General features: G+C 49.7%; 2 protein-coding genes and 1 long non-coding RNA gene across 6 annotated transcripts in view; 2 read left to right on the top strand and 1 right to left on the bottom strand.

Annotated features, from left to right (window-relative positions):
* Positions 1–6,310, top strand: part of ZCCHC17 (zinc finger CCHC-type containing 17) — a 51,755-nt gene extending 45,445 nt beyond the window's left edge. For 3 of the 4 annotated variants that reach the window (XM_027517798.1, XM_027517807.1, XM_027517813.1), the window contains one exon: positions 5,400–6,310. In XM_027517798.1, the coding sequence (XP_027373599.1) occupies positions 5,400–5,561 (162 nt within the window). In that variant the 3' untranslated portion in view covers positions 5,562–6,310. Of the gene's footprint in view, positions 1–3,519; positions 4,630–5,399 lie in introns of those variants that run through there. The other variant, XM_027517822.1, reaches the window with a different exon arrangement.
* A 661-nt stretch (positions 6,311–6,971) lies between these two features.
* Positions 6,972–14,780, bottom strand: FABP3 (fatty acid binding protein 3). The gene is made up of 4 exons (XM_027517835.1): positions 14,421–14,780; positions 10,773–10,945; positions 8,780–8,881; positions 6,972–7,289 (listed from the first exon to the last, which is right to left on the bottom strand). The coding sequence occupies exons 1-4, from the start codon at positions 14,491–14,493 to the stop codon at positions 7,236–7,238; spliced, it is 402 nt and encodes a 133-aa protein (XP_027373636.1). The 5' UTR covers positions 14,494–14,780; the 3' UTR covers positions 6,972–7,235.
* Positions 14,667–17,998, top strand: LOC113877604. The gene is made up of 2 exons (XR_003506776.1): positions 14,667–15,030; positions 17,217–17,998. It is a non-coding gene; the product is annotated as an uncharacterized LOC113877604 (long non-coding RNA).
* The last annotated feature ends 619 nt before the right edge of the window (positions 17,999–18,617 follow it).

The raw sequence follows: 18,617 nt of genomic DNA, 5'->3' as shown, positions 1-18,617 counted from the left end.
ATGAGCCACTAAAGAAGGAAAATTTGATGCAGAAAAGAGGGGACAATTCTTGGACTGATGCCTTTGAGTAAGAAAGAAGTGATGGGACCCAGTACATGGTAAATAAGCCACATGGGAGCTTTCAAGCATTTACCTTATCTGTCTTCCCTCTGTCTGGAAGACCCTCACTTCCCTTCTTCCATCAGCATTACCACCATACTCCACCTGCCAAAGCCATATTCATCTTTTAGAAGTACAACGCATTACCTATCCTTCATGAGACCATTCCAGATTCCTCAGATATAATTGATTTCTTTCCCTTATGTGTCTGTGGTATGTTGCTTGTACTTTTCTTACATCACTTCCATGGACTGCCTAGTATCTTAATTAGTGTTTCTCCTTGATTAGTGTGTACCTTGAAGGCTTCTGATCCCTGATTTCTAACGTCATTCAAGTATTACAAGAGACAAATTAGTAGATATTCCTGGCTTATAGAAGGTACTCAACAAATATTTGTTGAATGAGTGTACTGTATGGTTATAGGGAGTTAGTTATTCTTTCCCTTGTTTGACGAGGTTAGCTTAGGTTTGGAGGAATGGCGCCAGTCACTACTACTGAGCTACTAAATGTGTTTACTTTGCATCTGCTACTATGGCTTTAGCAGGTACTCTGTTTGTCTGAATTATATTAAAAATCTGTGTGTTCTTATCTCCTAAGCAACATTTCATGTAACTATGGCTTTCTAAAATGCTTTGTAGGTAGTAAAGTTCAGTAAATATTTGTGAGTTGATTAATAAACCTTTTCCTTCCAGTCTTACCCTTTACAAGCTTTGATAAATTGGGTCTTATAGGCAAATTCTAACCAGGAATCACCTTCCATCCTACTGTACAGAAATTCACCCTGGAGAATCAGTTTGAGAATCAGATTTTCTCTTGAGAATCAATCATTTCTCAAGAATAAGAGAATAAATAACCAGTGCTTTCTCAAGAGTGGTTCTTAAGAATAAATAGAAAAAGACTTCCCTGGTGGCACAGTGAATAGGAATCTGCCTGCCAGTGCAGGGGACATAGGTTTGATCCCTGGTCCGAGAAGTTTCCACATGCTGTGGGCAGCTAAGCCAAGGTGCCACAACTACCGAGCCTGCGCTCTAGAGCCTGCAAGCTGCAGCTGCTGGAGCCCACACACTCTGGGGCCCACAGACCACAACTAACGAGGCTCTGTGCTGCAACTACTCAAGCCTGTGCTTGGCAGCAGGAGAAGCCACCACAATGAGAAGCCTGCGCACCGCAACAAAGAGCAGATCCTGTTTATTGCAACTCGAGAAAGCCTGGGTGCAGAAACAAAGACCCAGTGCAACCAAAAAGAGAAAAGAATAAAAAAGAATATATGCTTGCTTGCTTGATTTCTGGCCAATCAGTGCCTTTGGGTTAAAAAATGCTAATTTAGGTGCTGCCTTTAATATACTGCTACTGCTAAGTCACTTCAGTCGTGTCCGACTCTGCGACCCCATAGACGGCAGCTCACCAGGCTCCCCCGTCCCTGGGATTCTCCAGGCAAGAACACTGGAGTGGGTTGCCATTTCCTTCTCCAGTGCAAGAAAGTGAAAAGTGAAAGTGAAGTCGCTCAGTCCTGTCCGACTCTTAGCGACCCCATAGACAGCAGCCCACCAGGCGCCCCCGTCCCTGGGATTCTCCAGGCAAGAACACTGGAGTGGGTTGCCATTTCCTTCTCCAATGCATCAAAGTGAAAAGTGAAAGTGAAGTCACTCAGTCGTATCCGACTCTTAGCAACCCCATGGACTGCAGCCCACCAGAGTCCTCCATGCATGGGATTTTCCAGGCAAGAGTACTGGAGTGGGGTGCCATTGCCTTCTCCACCTTTAATATACACGGAGATATAAAAAACATCTCATTTGCTCAGTTGTGTCTGACTCTTTGCAACCCCATGGTCTGTAGCATCCTAGGCTCTTCTGTCCATGGGATTCTCCAGCTAAGAATACTGGAGTGGGTTGCCATTTCCTCCTCCAGGGGATCCTCCCAATCCAGGGATCGAGATGTCTCCAACATCTCCTGCGTTGGTAGGCAGATTTTTTACCACTGAGTCATCTGGGAAGCCCATGTGAAGAACATCTGATTTGGGGCCCAGTCTGAGTTGAATCCAGGTTCTACCACTGGGCAAGGCACTGTATCTCAATAAACCTTTCTGAAGTTATAATTTTCTTTCCTGAAAATATAGAGATGATTATACCCACTTAATAGGTTTGTTGTGAAGGTCATGAGGTATGTGTGCTAAGTGCCCAGCCCAATATCTAGAAAACTAGGTACTCAGAAAGTGTTAACTGCTGTTATTTCCCCTTTCTCAGTTTTTGTTTTTATCTCACACTAGTTTACTGCTATCCTTCTTCAGAACTATAGAGAATGTGGCTGGACTAACTGTTTAGCACAGGGTATGTGCTTTTCCGAGAGAGTGGTTTTGAGGAGTGGCTTCTTCCCCTGTCCTTCTGGCCTGTCTGCCATGAGCTCACACCCCTGGTTCACTACCCTTTACCTTATGCTCCTCTTTCCCATTGAATGCAGTTGAGGAACCAGAAGCTAGTTTTACCTCTGACTTTCCATCTTCGCCTCTACCCCAACTCCCAACTTTCCTCTTGAACTACAACATATGAAGTAATTTTTGTTCTCCAGCTCAAGATTATAGACACACAATGAAAATGGTGCCAACCTGCTGGAGGACAAGATTTTCTTTGTTCAGGGTGCAAAAGAGCCTCTATGTCAAGACTGAGGTCTAGAAGACCATTTTCTTGAGTCCTGCTTGCTAGCTAGAGTCATGCCAGGGTTCTCTAGTGATTTGTTCTTCTCTGTCCTCCTTTTGAGCATTCATCATTGAGAGAAAGCAAAGTACAAATAATGCCAAACTCTGGATTAGAAAGTTTAATGTTCTTGTCTTTGCTGTGTGTGCTGTGCTTAGTCGCTCAGTCATGTCCGACTCTTTGCGACCCCATAGACTGCAGCTTGCCAGACTCCTCCATCCATGGGGATTCTCCAGGCAAGAATACTGGAGTGAGTTGCGATGCCCTCCTCCAGGGGATCTTTCCAACCCAGAGATCAAACCCAGGTCTCCAGCATTGCAGGCAGATTCTTTACTGTCTGAGCTACCAGGGAAGCCCAAGAATACTGGAGTGAGTAGGCTATCCCTTCTCTAGGGAATCTTCCTGACCCAGAATTGAACCAGAGTCTCCTGCACTGCAGGCAGATTCTTTACCAGCTGAGTTACCAGGGAAGCCCTGTTCTTGTCTTTGGTGTAGCTTAATTCACTTCTTTCAGTTGTTTTCACCTCTGTAAAATGGCAATAATAATTCCTGAATTTTGACCTTACCAGATTAATATTACTAAATATGAGATGTGGAAAGCTAGATAAACTAAAGTGCTATTTGGTTGTAAAGTAGTATTGTTACTCTCCTTTCTCATTTATTTATCCAGGGTGGGCCAGGCTTGGGGGAGTTGGTGCCAGACTCTGCACTTGCTTATTTACTTTTTCAGGACTCTGTCCTACCTGAGGGGCAAAAACGGACAAGGCTGCCAAACCCATATAGCCTGTGATTGGTGTCCGTGATCTTGCCATCCAGGAGATTGCAACACCATAAGCCAAATCATGGATCTGCCGACTCTCAGCTTCTCCCAGCCATGGTTCCTACAGCTTGGTAACATGGGCCTGGCAAGCTTCCCCTCTTTCTGCTCCACTGGAGACTCCAAGAAAGAATTTTGGTTTAATTTTCTCTTAGAACTTTGGCTTATCTGCTGTAGATACTTGGCCAGACTGTCCGAACATCCTGGGAATTCTCTAATAGTATGATATTTCTGGCTATCACTGAGTACTTACTGTGTATCAGGCACTATAGTTAATGACAGTTCTTACTATGTTTAATCCTCATAGCATCTTTTGAAGTGGGTATTTATTATTTGTAGTTTACTGAAAAGAAAACTTAAGTTCAAAAAAGTTAAGTCTTGTTCTAAGTCACATAGTAAGTGGCAGAGTTGAAATCTGAGCCTAATTCCATCTTGTTCCAAAATTCTTGTTCTGACCACCATTTACCATGAGGCCTCCCATCACTGTTCAGGAACAGGGGCCATGTGCTACAGAGAAAAATTCAGATTTCCAGTCAAATGATCTAAATGCATATCCCAACCCTACCTGTGTGATCAGGGGCAAGTGATCAGCTTCTCCAGCCACAGACGCTGTCTCTTTAAATCTTCATCATGGCGTGTGACATAGGTGCCGGTCTTATCTCTGTTTTACGTTTGAAGAGACTAGGCCACCCTGAGGTAAAATGACTTGCCCAAGGTTACATGAGAGTAATATAAGTGGCAAAGCCAGAATTCAAGTCTGGGTGTAACACCTGGTTCTGTGTTTGGTCCACTGTTTTCTCACAGCCCGCTCCCAAGACCTGGTCTGTCAGGCAGACTTAACAGCTCTCGGAATGCTGACTGGAAGCCTATGGGAGGAGCAGCAGCCTTGTCCTCGTCTACTCTCTTTTTTCCTCCCATAATCTCTTAGAAACCTTACCAAGGCAACATGCACATGTGCAGTCCAAGGAAAAGGTTCATGCAGTGCTTAACAATTGCTCTGAGTACCCTACAGAAGCCCACAGGTCTGTCTCATTCTTTGTGTGCATTTGTGCTGTTAGTTTGGCAGCACGGTGGGGTGGGTCTGGAGTGTTGAGAAAGTTCTGTATCAGTTTACTCTTGTAAGGTTGGTTGTGAAAGTTAGAGATGATAAATATTCAAGGGCAGCAGGTAGGGCCTTATTAATTGATGCCTGTTATTTCCCCAGGCAGCTGGGTCTGATAGAAACCAGCCTGGGAGTCAGGAGTTCTCAATCTATTATTCTCTTATTCTCGGACGTGTGAGGTACTGTCTCTTGAGAGACCAGGTGATCTCTAAGGACTTGACTTTCAGCATTAATATCTTGTGCTTTTTAAAAATGAAAGTAGTAAATGCTTATTTTAAAAAAATGAAAAAGGACAGTGAAGGGCCCCAGCTTCCCTGTATTCAGTTCATTCCTGAGCTAACCCTTGTTGCCTGTTTGTGTCGTTTTCACTGTTTTCTGTGATTTTAAGTATATTCAAGTATGTTAAATATGTGTATTATAATTTACTGTGCAAAATATTATAATTTATATATGTAAATGTATATTACACATGGTATGTATATATGTTATATACCTTGGAACTTAGAATACACACTGCATTATGACTTGATCCTTTTCTATTTGTTTTGAGCACTTTTTCTTGTTAGTACTTAAAGATTTTATTATGAATGTTTTCTAATTTATTGTTATCCCCTAATGATTACATGCCATGTTTTTTTAAAGCAAATACACACATATAATGTTGAGTTCTTAAATTTTTTTTTTTTTTCAGGAAAAGAAGAAAAAGAAACATAGAGACAGGAAGTCATCTGACTCCGACAGCTCAGACTCTGAGAGTGATACAGGCAAGAGGGCAAGACACACGTCAAAGGACAGCAAGGCAGCAAAGAAGAAGAAAAAGAAGAAGAAGCACAAGAAGAAGCACAAGGAGTGAGAACGGAGCGTAGAGAGGGTGGTTGAGAGAAGGAATCCGGAGCCTGTGCTTTGAAGCCCTGGCTCCTAGAAAGACTCAGTAGTAAGAATATGGCCTCCCACCCTCTTCTCTCCCATGGGAGATGGCGTCCCCTTGTGTCACAGGCAAGTCTGGAAGTTAGGTATCAAAAGCATCTGCCTGAATGAGTTGTTCCCTTATCACTCTTGGGCCCTTTGCAAGTGACCCCTGCAGCTCTCCCATTCATTCACCCAACTTCATTCGGCGGGAGGTCGTATTACCCTCTCCAGCTGCCACTGCCAGAGCCAGATTCCCGTACAGGAGTCCAGGATAGAGCCACAGGAACTGCTGTGGGGGTGAGTCTGGCTGTAGTTGAACAGAGTGATTGGCCCCTGCCTATTGGCCTACCTACCCTGGCCTGACTGGTGGATGGTCTCTGTGACATCCAGCACACGGGCAGAGGGAGACTGGCAGTATGAGGGAGAACACGGTAAGAAGTGGTGCTCACTTTCTCCATCCCCCCGACATGATTCTGCTATGTTAGAAGTGACAGCCAGTGGTCACAGCCAGAAAAACATTGTTTGCAGTGACTTAGCTTGCTTGTGACATTCCCGCAGACCACTGAACCAGACAGCTCGAGCTGAAATCATTGCTTTACTTTGTATTTACTACAGTGTGAGTCAATTGGTTCCATTTCAGGTTTCTGCTTAAATTCCTGGTACTAAATGGAAGTGTGTCTGGTTTTAAACTTACTGAGAGTCCTTATTAGTATAATCCCTCTTCCTGTAAACTTACAGACTTAAAAGTCATTGAGGCTGCATTAGGTGACAGGAAAACATTTAATATGTCACTTTAGACCTTGGAGAGCGGCCCAGCTAAGGTACAGAGCCAGAGGCACTAGCAGGTCACAGCCTTCTTAGGAGATCACTTATAAGCCCTCACTTCTGTAATGATCGGATGACCTCTCCCCCAGGGCTGACTGGAGAACCAGTAAGAATTTGTACCCATGAGTAATGGCCTGGCACATGTGCAGAAGCTCAGCAGTCATCTTGGCCAGTGGGCATTTTCTCCCACCACCACTGGCACAAGCCTGAAGAGAGTCCACAGCATTCCACAGAGAAGAGCAGCTGTCTAGACCCCCTGGCATTCAGTGCAGGGTGGGCCAGGGGTGATGGTTCAGAAGTCCTGTCACTGAGTGATTATTCCAGGTTGGACTAGCTCATTTGGACTTGGGAGGGGGCGGGCACTGTGAAGGCAGGGTGTAGGTACAGCTGTTTTATTTTTTGTACATGTAAGGTGATCAGCTGTCACTGTCCCTGAGACTGTCCATTTCAGTCTCATCCAGTGCTGCTTCCTGAGTAGCAGTCTTTTCTGCCTACTCTCTGACACACACAGAAACTGAGAATCCCAGAATCATGTCACCAAAGGCAGAAAGGCAACTGGGTGGCCTTGGCTCTGCTTTATTGACCTCAGAGCACCCTTTGGATGCAGTTAAAAAAACAAACAGACACAATGAGAACGGAACTGGATCCAGGCTGGTGCCACCTGACCCCAGGAGAATTTCCCCAGTCAAGGTGGATTTATACAAAATGCCAGAGGAGAAAAATGAGGCAATCTGGTGCCGAGTCCAGGAGTAGCCCACTGGCAGAAGAGCAGTCAGTGGAAGGAGAGGGCAGGTCATGCCTGTTTCTCGTAAGTACGAGTGCAAACTGCAGTGCCATGGGTGAGTGTCTGGAAGAAAGACAGTCAGATTAGGGCAAGGGCATGGGCATGGAAGGTATTGGGAACGCTCCATTCTGATGGGGAGAGCCCTCTACTACTTCATGATAATAATTTTCATTTACTGCCTACCTACTATGTGCCAGGTTCTTGACAGATTTTTTTTTCCTAATGCTTATACCAAGTCTTTTTTTTTGGCTGTGCCACATGACATGCAGGATCTTAGTTCCATACCAGGGATTGAACCTGGACCACGGCAGTTAAAGTGCTGAGTCCTAAGCACTGGACTGCCAGGGAATCCACCCAAGTCTTTAAGTTAGGTATTGTAATTCCTCTTGCAGAGATTTTGGAAAATGAACTTTCAGGGAGGAAGCAACTTGGTCAAGATCCCAGAGTGTTTCTCTTTCCCTTGTACCATTCCTTTCCATCCTTAGTGCCTAAGAAGGTGCCTGGCACATAGTAGATAAAAAGGTGAATAAAAATGTCCAGAGACTCTTGGTAAAGGACTATCTTAGGCCACCAATTCTCCATTCTTTCCCTAACTTAGGGTGGTGCCAGGGCCAGAGGCCAAAGCCCCCATCATCCTTCCAGGCATCATACAGCCAGGCCCATGGTTTCACTATAGCTTGATTGCCCAGCAAGTATTTAGTTCTGTATATCACGTTCCCACCAGAGCCAGGTACCTCATTCTAAACTGCAGGGACCCCTGCCCTGTGTGAGTGCAAGAATGCAGTGAGCAGGTTACACTGACCCAAGAAGGTCTACAATGAAGATGCTGAGGTGAAAACCTGAGACCCTACAGAATAAGGAGGCAGAGACCACAAGTGACTGCTGTCTCTACCCCTGGGGGGTATTCAGTCAAGGCTACATTCTTTGAGTGTGGTCCTTAGACAGATCTGACAGCCTGGTTGTTGCTTTCAACCCCGGCCTTCATCAGGTACTTGCAATAGGTCAGGCATGGAAAGCAATGAGAGGAGGTGAGTGAGCCTGGAATGAAGTAGAAAGGACTGTGCTGTCAGGGCCCAACCCATCACCAGCCTGTCCCTGCCCAAAGGGTTAGGAGATGGGAGCCTTTCCTACAGGGCACGAATCACATTTGGCTGTGCTTTCCACCTCTCCCTGGGCAAGGCAGTGGGCCCATGCGGAGGACGAAACGAAGGCTGTAGAGTGTGCCTACTGTAGTCCTCCCACACCAGCGAGGCTTTGTGCTCTGCAAGCACTCTCTCCTTCAGACTTCCCAGCAGTCCTACAAGGGTGTCGTTATTAGTACCCACTTTACAGTTGGAGAAGGTGACTTGTCCAAAATCATGCACCCTATAAGCTGAGATTTATGCAGAGGCATGTACAAAGCCCAGAGCCACAGTATTACGAGTCCTAATACCACCCAGGCCTGCCTCCACCCTCCGTTGGTCACAGGGCATGACCTTGGCTTTGCACATTAGGCTTAGCTGAAGGGACAGTAGCAACCAATTGGGTAAGGCGTCAAAGTTAATCCATCTTACCAGAATGAGTTTCCCGTCAACCATTTCCCGCACAAGTGATGTCTCTTGTCCATTCCACTTCTGCACGTGGACAAGTTTGCCGCCATCCAGCGTCACGATGGACTGTGGAAAGAGGGTAGAGGCTGAGCTGCGATCTGAGCTAGGATTGAGGGGCAAGAAGAGGTCTGGTCACCGGGGCCACAAAGGACTTAGCTTCTAACCCAAACTACTGATGGTGTGAGAGCCAGAGCTCAGCCAGTCCACCTCCAGCCCAGTCCCATGAGACGTCTACTTCACCACTGCTGCTTGGCTGGAAGAGGGGCCTTCAGCTGTTGGGCAAGAAGGGAGAAGCAGGCAGTACAGTGAAGTCAGACAGCCTGGCTCTGAGAAGTGCCACCAGCCTTCAAGATGGGCACTTATCCCATACCCTGGGTGATGCCCACAGCCCCAGTCCCTCTAAGATATAGGAGCGGGGTACAGCCTAATCCCTGGGAAAGACCAGTGAGGAGGAATAATCCTGAGACTCCTGGTGGTGATCACACATAGTGTCTAAAAGAACCTTGGGGATGTGAGGTGTTGGAAGATTAGACTGTCCCATCCGTATTCCTGTGCCCCCTGGTCCATATCACATATGGCCTCTCCCCTCCAGCTGATAAGTGAGCATCAACTGCCAGGTACTGGGACTGGGTGTCCTTGGGGTGTTCCATAGCTCTGGTCAAATGTCCACTTTGTCTTCTGGGTGCTGCCAGCCTATGTCAGCTGGCTCTCATCTGGCAAGTCTTCCCAGGTCTCTCTAGAAATCTGGGGGCTTTAAGCCAGGCTGGGGGACCCTGATGGACGAGCAGATCTAAAGAGGCTGTGTGTATGTGTTTGGGGCTAGAGGGGTGGTAGGTGTGCACCCTTACCACCCCTTCCTCCTCATTCCCATTCCTCTAGTTTTTGGTCCATTCAGCAAGTTTTTTAGCCGAGGCATCCCAGAGAGCTACTATTGTGTTTAATTGGGGTTCTTGCCCTTCAAGAAGATAGGCTAGTTCAAGGAGGTGAAGGTTTATGGTAGGGTAAGCACTTCTTTCCAAGGTGGGCTGTGATTTGGGGGTACCACCCCCTCTATGCTGCCAGCTTCCTGTGTGATCCTGGGCTGGGCTCCAGCTTCCTCCACAGGGAGGATACTAGACCCTCTCCTGTCCTCAGGGGCAGCTGTGAGGAAGAGGAGATAGGGTCTAATGGAAAGGTGCTGCTGGAGGAACACCTTGTCGAGGGCAAAACCCCTTTGTTCTCTCTCTCCCATGCCTGGCTCGGGCTGGGAGGCCTGAGGCAAGCAGCCAAGACAGCCACCTGCAGACAAGCTGCCAAGAAGTCCTGAGACTGGACGCAGATGTCCTCTTCCTCCCTGGAAGGAGAGGGGCGGAGGCTTGGCGAGAAAATACTACAAACACACCAAAGACAATGCTCCATCCAGAAGATAACTTTTCTTCCCCGTAGGCTGGCAGCACTAGAAATGGTTTCTCAGGGTCACTGACCAAACCCGGGAGGTGGAGGCTGAAGAAGCATCTGAGTAGGTCTCCACCTCTTGTCCTTCAGCTGTCTCCTCGGCTCCTGGCAGCCAGGATCACCTGTTCAGTTGAGGACCCTGACTTCTGGGCATTGTTCCTAAAGTACTTGAGGTCACAGCCATGTCCACATAACTTCCCCGCCATCTATGGAAGGGGAAGGAACGCCAGAGCTGTTGCATGCCATGTGCAAGGTCACCCAGCTGGAGCTGGTGTAGACGCTGAGGTCAGAATATCCTGGCTCTGTGCAGTCCAGTCCCACAGGCAACAGGTAGATGCTTCCCAAGAAGACAGGGAAGAGAACAAGAGGACAGGACTCATGCCTTTAGCACTTGGGACATCCCAGCACCCCACAGGCCGGCTTCAATCCCCCACAACAGCCCACCCCTCAAGGTGCAACAATAGGGTGACGCCCTATTCCCCTTCAGGGCCTTCCATCCCCCACAGCCCCTTCCTCAACTCACCTTGACTTTCCTGTCATCTGCTGTGGTCTCATCGAACTCGACTCCCAGCTTGAAGCTGATCTCTGTGTTCTTGAAGGTGCTTTGTGTTTTTATGATGACTGTGTCCCCATTCACTTCGATGATTGTGGTAGGCTTGGTCATATTGCCCACCTGCCTGGTAGCAAAACCGACACCTGAGGGCAGAGGGAAGGGTATGAGCATGAGCTGGAGTGAGAGGCGAAGTACAAGGGGCTCAGTGACCAACTCAGACCAGAATGTTGGGGAGGGAGAAGAGGCGGGTGAGAACCTTCAAAGACGTTACATGGCTTTTTGTAATTCAGTTTTTCCCGTTAGCTCTGTGCAGTAAAGAGACATTACTGATTCCATGAGACATGAGAAACTTAACGGACAAGCGTGCCTTACAGCAAGTTAGTGGCAGAGCTGAGTAGAATAAGCTACTATTAAGTGCCTCCTGTGTGGTAAAAACCACACGTTTAAGTCTCTCTCAGTTCTTCCGGTCTCCCTGCAGGATTGATGCTAGTATCTCTACAGATGCAAAAACTGAGAGTGAGGTGAAGCCCAGGGTCACAAATCTGGGATTCAAATCCAGAATGTTTGACTGCAGAGCTCACTTTACTGCTCAGCTAAAAAAGGCTGGAGCCCAAGGCTCTCGTCCAGGCCACCTGAGCAGCTTTCCAAGCACAGGCTGAGGGAGAAAGAAAAGAAATGTGGACTTTGCCTTCTGGAACCTATGGACAAGGACTTTCTGCTTCTGAAAGTTTTTGCTCTGAGATGCAGTGGTGCTCATTCCCCATAAATGATAACAAAGACATTTTCAAAACCTCTTATCCATAATCTAGGAGATAGGCAGGAGGGGGTGTTAGTCTCAGTGTTCAGTTTTAGGAGAGGCCTGAAGTGGTAGGCAGTCAGACCTCCAGTCCCCCCCTCCTGTGGGGACTCCCCTCTGGGCCTCAGCAAGTCTTCCCCAATGCTGCAAGAGAGCGTGGAACAAACAGCCCTGCAGGTCATGGTTTCCCTGATATGCCTTTCGCCTCCAATTTCCCCTTCGAACAGTCTCTGATGAGCTGTTCTCCAAGAGCAGAGGCTTTGGTGAGGTGGTGGGTGGAAAGTCCCTGGATATGCCTGGCTACATGGGTGGTTTTACTTAATGTTTATAAAAGCTCTGAACAGTTGGCTTTATTATCCCCAATTTACAAACGAGGCTTTGAGAGTGAAGTACTGTCCAAAGTGAAAGGATGAGTGGTTTATCTAAATTTGAATTTAGGCTCCAAAACTGTTCACTGTTCTCCTGGGCCATCCTGTCTCCCAGCATGCACTTCATCTAGGTCTGAGGCCGCCAAGTGTGCCTGAGATCACTGACACTAACTAGGCTGGGCCTCTTCGTCCTCTGAGAACTTTTGGTTTAACATAAAAGAGGCTCAGGCACCCTTTGCAGCTGAGCTGCTGCTGGCCCACCCTGCCTGGCCACTGAGGGTTTGGCCTTGCCCCCTGTTATCAGGGGCTTCCCAGGTGGCACATGGTAAACAATTTGCCTGCTAATGCAGAAAATGCAAGAGATGCAGGTTCAATCCCTGGGTCAGGAAGATCCCCTGGAAAAGGAAATGGCAACCCACTCCAGTATTCTTGCCTGGAAAATCCCAAGGACAGAGGAGTCTGGTCGGCTACAGTCCATGGGGTCGCAGAGTCAGACACGACTGATCACGCACCTGTTATCAGAGTAAGTTAGGCTAGTCCCACTCCCCAGCACACAGCAGGACCTTGTCACTGTGCAAGGAGCTCTGTTTACTTAGGACCTACCCAGAGGTGTGGAGTGTTTGAGGAAGGAAGGCACTGTGGAGTCAGTGAGGGACTGAGCTAAGAACAAGTTACAGAATTAGGAGACCCGGGAAGAGATGGATTCCACTTAGAAATGAAGCTGAAGCTATTTACTGAGAGCTGAGGAGGGTCTTTTTCTCCCCTTCGGCCTCTCATTTTTTCCATCTGTACAAACAGGATGGGTGGATTCTTAGACTTAATCCAAGTTGGGGCAAAATAAGGGAGCAAGGGTGGTAAGGATGGTGCAACTCACTTCAGGGACCTAGGTTTTCAGTTCTAATGTCTGCTAGGAGAGACTTTGGGGATTGGGGGGTGTGGAGCTAGCTCTGGGCATCCCATCTTCCCTAAGAACTGCCCTGGGCCTCCTACTTCTCTTAAGAATTATTGCCTTCCTGGAGTCATTGGGTATACTGCTTAGCATAGAGGGGCAGTTGAGCACTTTGGCCTCAAAAGTCAACACTTGTCCTTATTTCAGGGGTCAGGAACAGGTGGCAAGTGCCTGGGTTCCACCTTGGTTAACTACTGTAATCCAGCCGTCCCCTGGGAGGAAGGCATGGAACCTAGCTCAACCATCCAGTTTTCCCCATCCCAGCTTGGGGAACTGGGATAATCTCATAGTTGGAGATTCCAGAGAAGGGATATGACCTTCTCCCTCTAATCCATATCAGAAGGGGAAGGGCTGAGATCAATGATGAATTAAGCAGTTCTTACTACTCCCACCCCCAGGGCCTATAGTGGGAACTGCTCTGAGTTGTTGGGATTTAGAAATCTAGATATTCATATCAGCTCTGCTGTGGAACTGATTTGACAAGTTTCTACTCTTTCTGGATCTTGGCTTCTCCTTCTGTTGAACCAAGGCATGGGGATCTCTGGAGTCCTTCTCTGCAAGATTCTTTGAATCTTCATTCTCCTCCATCCTGGCACCACACCCTCCTAGGCCAACGACCCTCCCTGCTGTTACTAGGTCTTGGCTTTGCTTAAGGCCTCTTTGCTGTACCCCCTAACCAGATACTTCTCCAATGAGCAGTTATCCTTGGGCTGCAGCTGATGATGGGGCCTCTTGCCCTACCCTACCACTAGGCTGATTGGTGAGAAAGGGCAACCTCCAGCAACAATCCTTTGCCCTAACTAACCCAACAAAGAGGAGCAGGGGTTCTTGCTAACTCTGCAGGCCCATCTTACCTCCTCCTCAAAGCCTGTTCACAGCTGTTCCCCCTTCCATCTTTCTCCTGGGGACTTACCTACTTTAGACCTTAGGACGCTTCCCATCCATTCTATTCCCTTTCACGGTTCAGTTTCCAGTTCCTAAACTGCCCATGCTTCTTTTCCTCCCTCCTCACCTTCAATCAGTGCTCCTCTTTTACCCACACCCCTACCTCCAGATCATAAGCCCTACTTCCTCGAAAGTGCCTCCCTGCCCCCACCACCCTCCATCAACCGACACAGCTGCCCCCTGGCGCCTCCTTGCCTGCGAATTTCTCTGACCAAGTTCAGATCGTTCAAGTCCCCTCCCAGCATTCCCTGGCGGTCCAGTGGTTGGGACTCCGCGCTTCCACTGCAGTGGGGCAACGTTCATCCTGGGTTGGGGAACCAAGATCCCACATGCGCCGCGGGGAGGCAAAAAAAAAAAAAGCCCCCTCCCAACAGGCCTCGCATGCCCTAGCCCAGGCTGCCACCTTCTCCGCGTCCCCTGGCTCCCCAACCTTGACCAGGAGGGATGCAGCAGGCATGCAGGATCTAGCCAGGGCTAGAGAACTGCTCCGATCGGGCACGCGGCCAGCCCTCCCCAGCACAGCATCCATCCCAAAGCCCAGCATCCCGAGCCGTCCTCACCGAGTGACTTCATGTAGTCATCGAAATTCTTGCTGTCCACTAACTTCCAGGTACCCACGAAGGCGTCCACCATGGTGAAGCTGGGCTAGGTTGGGAAAGACGACAGAGAACGCGTACAAGGACTCTGGGACCAGCAGCTCCCAGCCCGCGCTGCCGCTTTAAAAGGCCCCTGTGTCACGTGACGGGGCGTGGCCCACACCCCCGCGCCCGAAATAGGAAGCCCTAAGCAGGCCCTTTCTCGTCCGGGGCTGGTCGCCCATCCCCCAATGCTCCCAGGGGCGAAGGGGCCCCGGTGGCACCCAGTTTGCCTACGTCAGCGCGGGTCCCGGGCTCCGTGTCCCTGCCCCGGGCTGGTAAGCCCTGCTCCCTTCCCTGGCCTCAAGGCGCTCTTCGGAATCTGAGAAGGAAGCAGTTGGGGGGGGCACGGTGCCCGAGAGCTGGGGCGCAGGCCACCGACATCCGTACCCTGGTCCCTCCCGGAGCTTGGGGTCAGAACAGAGATGAGAAACCAGAGGAGAAAGGAAACTCCCCCTTGGGCATGATGCCCACGCCGGGAAAGCGCTGGCCGACTCTTGGCGGCGCAGGCATCATCTCGATCTTCATTTTACAGGTGAGGGGAGCCGAGACTCAGCGTAGGGCTGACAAGTTCGCAGGAAATAAGGAGACGGTGAGTGGGGAGTCCAGGTGGCGAGCCTGGTCTAGCTGGTCCCAGAGCCCGTGCTCTCCCACCGCTCCCCACTCTGCCCGATAGCGGGGAGAGGCACCGGGGTCAGCGTGTGCCCTCTGCTCGCCCCCGGCAAAAGCGTGACCCTGTCCGACGCGCCGCGTCTGCCCCACACGTGCTCGCCCCTCCCTGCGGAATGTCTACCGCGCGCCTTTCCTCCCAGCTGTCCAGCTCCCCCTCTACCCTGCCCGTGCGCCAGGCTTTTCTGACCTCTGCGCACAGCTCCGAGCCTTTGCTCCTTGTCGGCCGTTGCCTCCTCACTCTCCTTCCGAAATTCCGTCCTTTCAGCCGGCTCTTCAAGACTCAAGGACAGCTCTGTTCTGCCTGACTGCCACTAGGCTCCCAGCTGCCGTCCTTTCTTTGACCTTCCACCGGCAGGCAGCCTTCCACAGGCAGCCTACACTTTCAGAGACTGGCCTTAATCTACCTTGTTCGACACTACAGTTTCCAAAGCACTTTTAATGATAAGATCCACCTTGTGTTGTTTATTGCATGCTGGGGGCTTTAAGTGCATTGTCTGATTGAACTTTTAAAACCAAGTTCCTGAAGTAGGTGTTATTGTTATCATCCCTTTTACAGAGGAGCAGACTTGAGGTTTAGAGGAACCCTTCCTTTTTTTAATCCAACAGTTATTAAAGCACCTACTTTGTGCCAGGCCCTGGGCTAGGCTCTGGAGAGACAACTGGGAACATGACAAGCTTACGAAGGAAAACGCAAAACAGAAGGGAATGGTACCCAACGGCACTTGAGCCAGCAGAGATCCGCAGGGTGGGGCCCAGGAGCCCTGGGATCCCTCCAGCTCTGCCACACACATACAGTGTGGCGGGCCACCTCCCTGGACCTCTGCTTCTGAATGTGGAAGTGGAGAACATCTGCCTCCCTTCCCCTAACGTTCTGGGAAGCAGGCCAGGGAGGAAGAGCCCTTTCTCCCCCAAGTTCTTGGTTCTGTTGGACAGGTCCACTTGCCAGAACTGAGCAGGCCTATTTCTGCCAAAGCTGCAGGGACCCGCCTCAGGGCTGGGCACAGAGCCCCAGTGACCTCACTGCCGGAGCAGGTGTAGGAGGAGGAGGGGATTGAGCTGGTTTCCAACTAAAGGTCACAACCTTTAGACACAGGGCCACCTCCTCTCTCAGAAACAGAGTGGCTGGAGAGCCAGGGACCAGAGCGCTCTCCCTACATGGTCCTTATGAAGCAGTGTTGGAGAGCTGGGGTGGGTGAACAGCTCCTGGCAGATAGATCTGGGTTCCAGTTCTGATTTCAGTGGGTGCTAACTGTGTGGGTGTGGGCAATTCACTTAAGCCACACTGAGTCTCAGCTTCCTCTCAAAAATGGGAGAAATGACAGTGTTTACCACACCGAGGTGTAGGAGGCTCTTAAATGCTAAGCAGGGTAGACTGAATCAGTGTTCAATGCTGCTACTGTTATTATCATTATAGGATAATGATTATCTCCATGGTTAGTGCTGGACTGGACTTCTGAGACCTGCTCTCAGCTCTGCTGTGACCTGCCGGGCCACACAAAGCAGATTGTTTTGCTTCTCTGATCCTCAGTTTTCTTATTTATGAGACAGGATTAAAAACTGCTGTAGCTGTGAGGAGGGGGCTCTAGAGATCTTCAGAAGTCTTTTGCATCCTCTCGTGGGCCCTAAGCTGAACAGCACGGTGCTTTGAGAAACTAGACAAACCCCAGACCCTTTATTCTCGAAGCTCTACCCCCATCTTCACCCGCCCCGTGCCCCACCCTCAGACCTGGCTCACTGGAATTGACTCCCAAGCCACACCCTGTCTCCTTAACTTTTATTCTCCCTCCTAGGTGTGTGCAGCTTCTCATCCCTCTGATCACCTGCATCCTCCCCGCCCTCTTGTGCTCACTACACTGGGGGAAAGCGGCACAAGGGGAGGGAGTATGTGAGCTCTGTCCCTTTTCCTGTCCCCCCTACCCCGTTTTGTCGCCCTTGGTAAATCCAGATGTGGATTTAACATCTAGCAGGCAGCAGGAACCAGTCCCTGCCAAGAGCAGCGTCACCCCAGCCCTCGCCCTATAGTGATGTCACTGTTCTGTGTTTCCACAGCAACCACAGGCTGGAAAGATGGAGAAGAGGAGAGATGAGTAACCAGGAGAGAGCCAATGAGATGGGCTGGCAGCACCGGATGATCCGTGGGGCCATGGGAAGGCGGGCGACGGAGGCCTACTCAGCATCTTCAGCTGTTCCCTGGCCCTCCCTGCCATCTGGACGCCTCCGCTACGCTAGGGGATGTGCTGCTGGCACAGGAGAGATGCGAGAGGTAGAGGCCAAAGAAGCTGAGCTCGGAGGCTCCAGTGACCCAGGATATGGAGACCCTCCCTTTACCCCGTCAGGGCCTAAGTCTGTGGATGCTGACCACCCTCAGCCCACCCCCAATAACTGGGAATTTTCCTCTTTGGCTAGTTATGGTGGTGGGGTTCTCTGCCTCTGCCTGCCATGAAATCAAGTCTTAGACAACCTTTCCCTCCACACCCTCATACCCCTCCCTTGGTGCATGGTCTGTTCAGAAGCAGTATCTTTGGGAAGAGGCCTGGCTTCTAAATCCCAAGCCTGCCACTTACTAGCTAGAGACCCAGAACTAGTGCCTTCCCCCTTTTGAGTCTCCTTTCCTCCCAAATGGAGGGAGGCCATCTCCTTTTCTGAATTGTCATGAGGATGGAAAGAAATAACAGATGGTAAGCCTCACACACCATGAATGGTGACCCCTCACCCCTTCTCCTTTCTGGGTCTCCTCCCCAAGGCAGTTGACCCAGCAGTGCTCAAGAATAAACCAAGGCTCTTTGAGACCCATAGGAGAGGATCCAAATATATCTATTTCTCTTCTCTGATGTCACTGGGTGCCTTCAGATGCTGCAGAGGAGTTTCCTCATCTCTCCCTTTCTGTCTTTCTCTAAATAAATTGAGCATTGCCTGTGCCCAGCACTGTGCTGGGCTCAGTGGGGACCCAGGGGGAACAGGAGAGCCACAGCTCTGCACTCCCTGAACTTACAGTGTGAGAGGGACAGCTGCCACAGTGGGAGGAATGGAGTGTTCTGTCACTAGGAAATCGCTTCCTTGTTCCCCTAGAGTTCTAGATACTGTGGGTCTGAGAGAACAAATGATGGCGGAAGACAGAGATTTACTCAATACTGCTTTGCTTTTGAGAAACTGCTGCCTGTGGCAGAGTGCTCCCTGGAAGGAGAACAATGGGTTTTCTTGTGGGAGGTTGGGTGGGGTGGGGTGGATGGGCTGCAGCTCCTGGTGGAGGGCAGTCACTCTTCCTTCTCAGAAACTGGCCGTCCTCCCTGTTGCTGGTAGAATCAGCCCAAACTCTTTTAGCCTTATCTCATTTGTCTCATAAATCTAATTTATTACTTAAGTGCTGCTCTAGGGGGGATGCCTGGCAAATAGTAGGCGTGAATGAATGACTACTGAACACTGAGGGAGTGAGCGTATGAACGCATGAGT

Source organism: Bos indicus x Bos taurus, chromosome 2 (assembly GCF_003369695.1).
Source record: "Bos indicus x Bos taurus breed Angus x Brahman F1 hybrid chromosome 2, Bos_hybrid_MaternalHap_v2.0, whole genome shotgun sequence".
Taxonomy (NCBI): Eukaryota; Metazoa; Chordata; class Mammalia; order Artiodactyla; family Bovidae; genus Bos; species Bos indicus x Bos taurus.
This window is presented reverse-complemented; position numbering and strand designations above follow the sequence as displayed.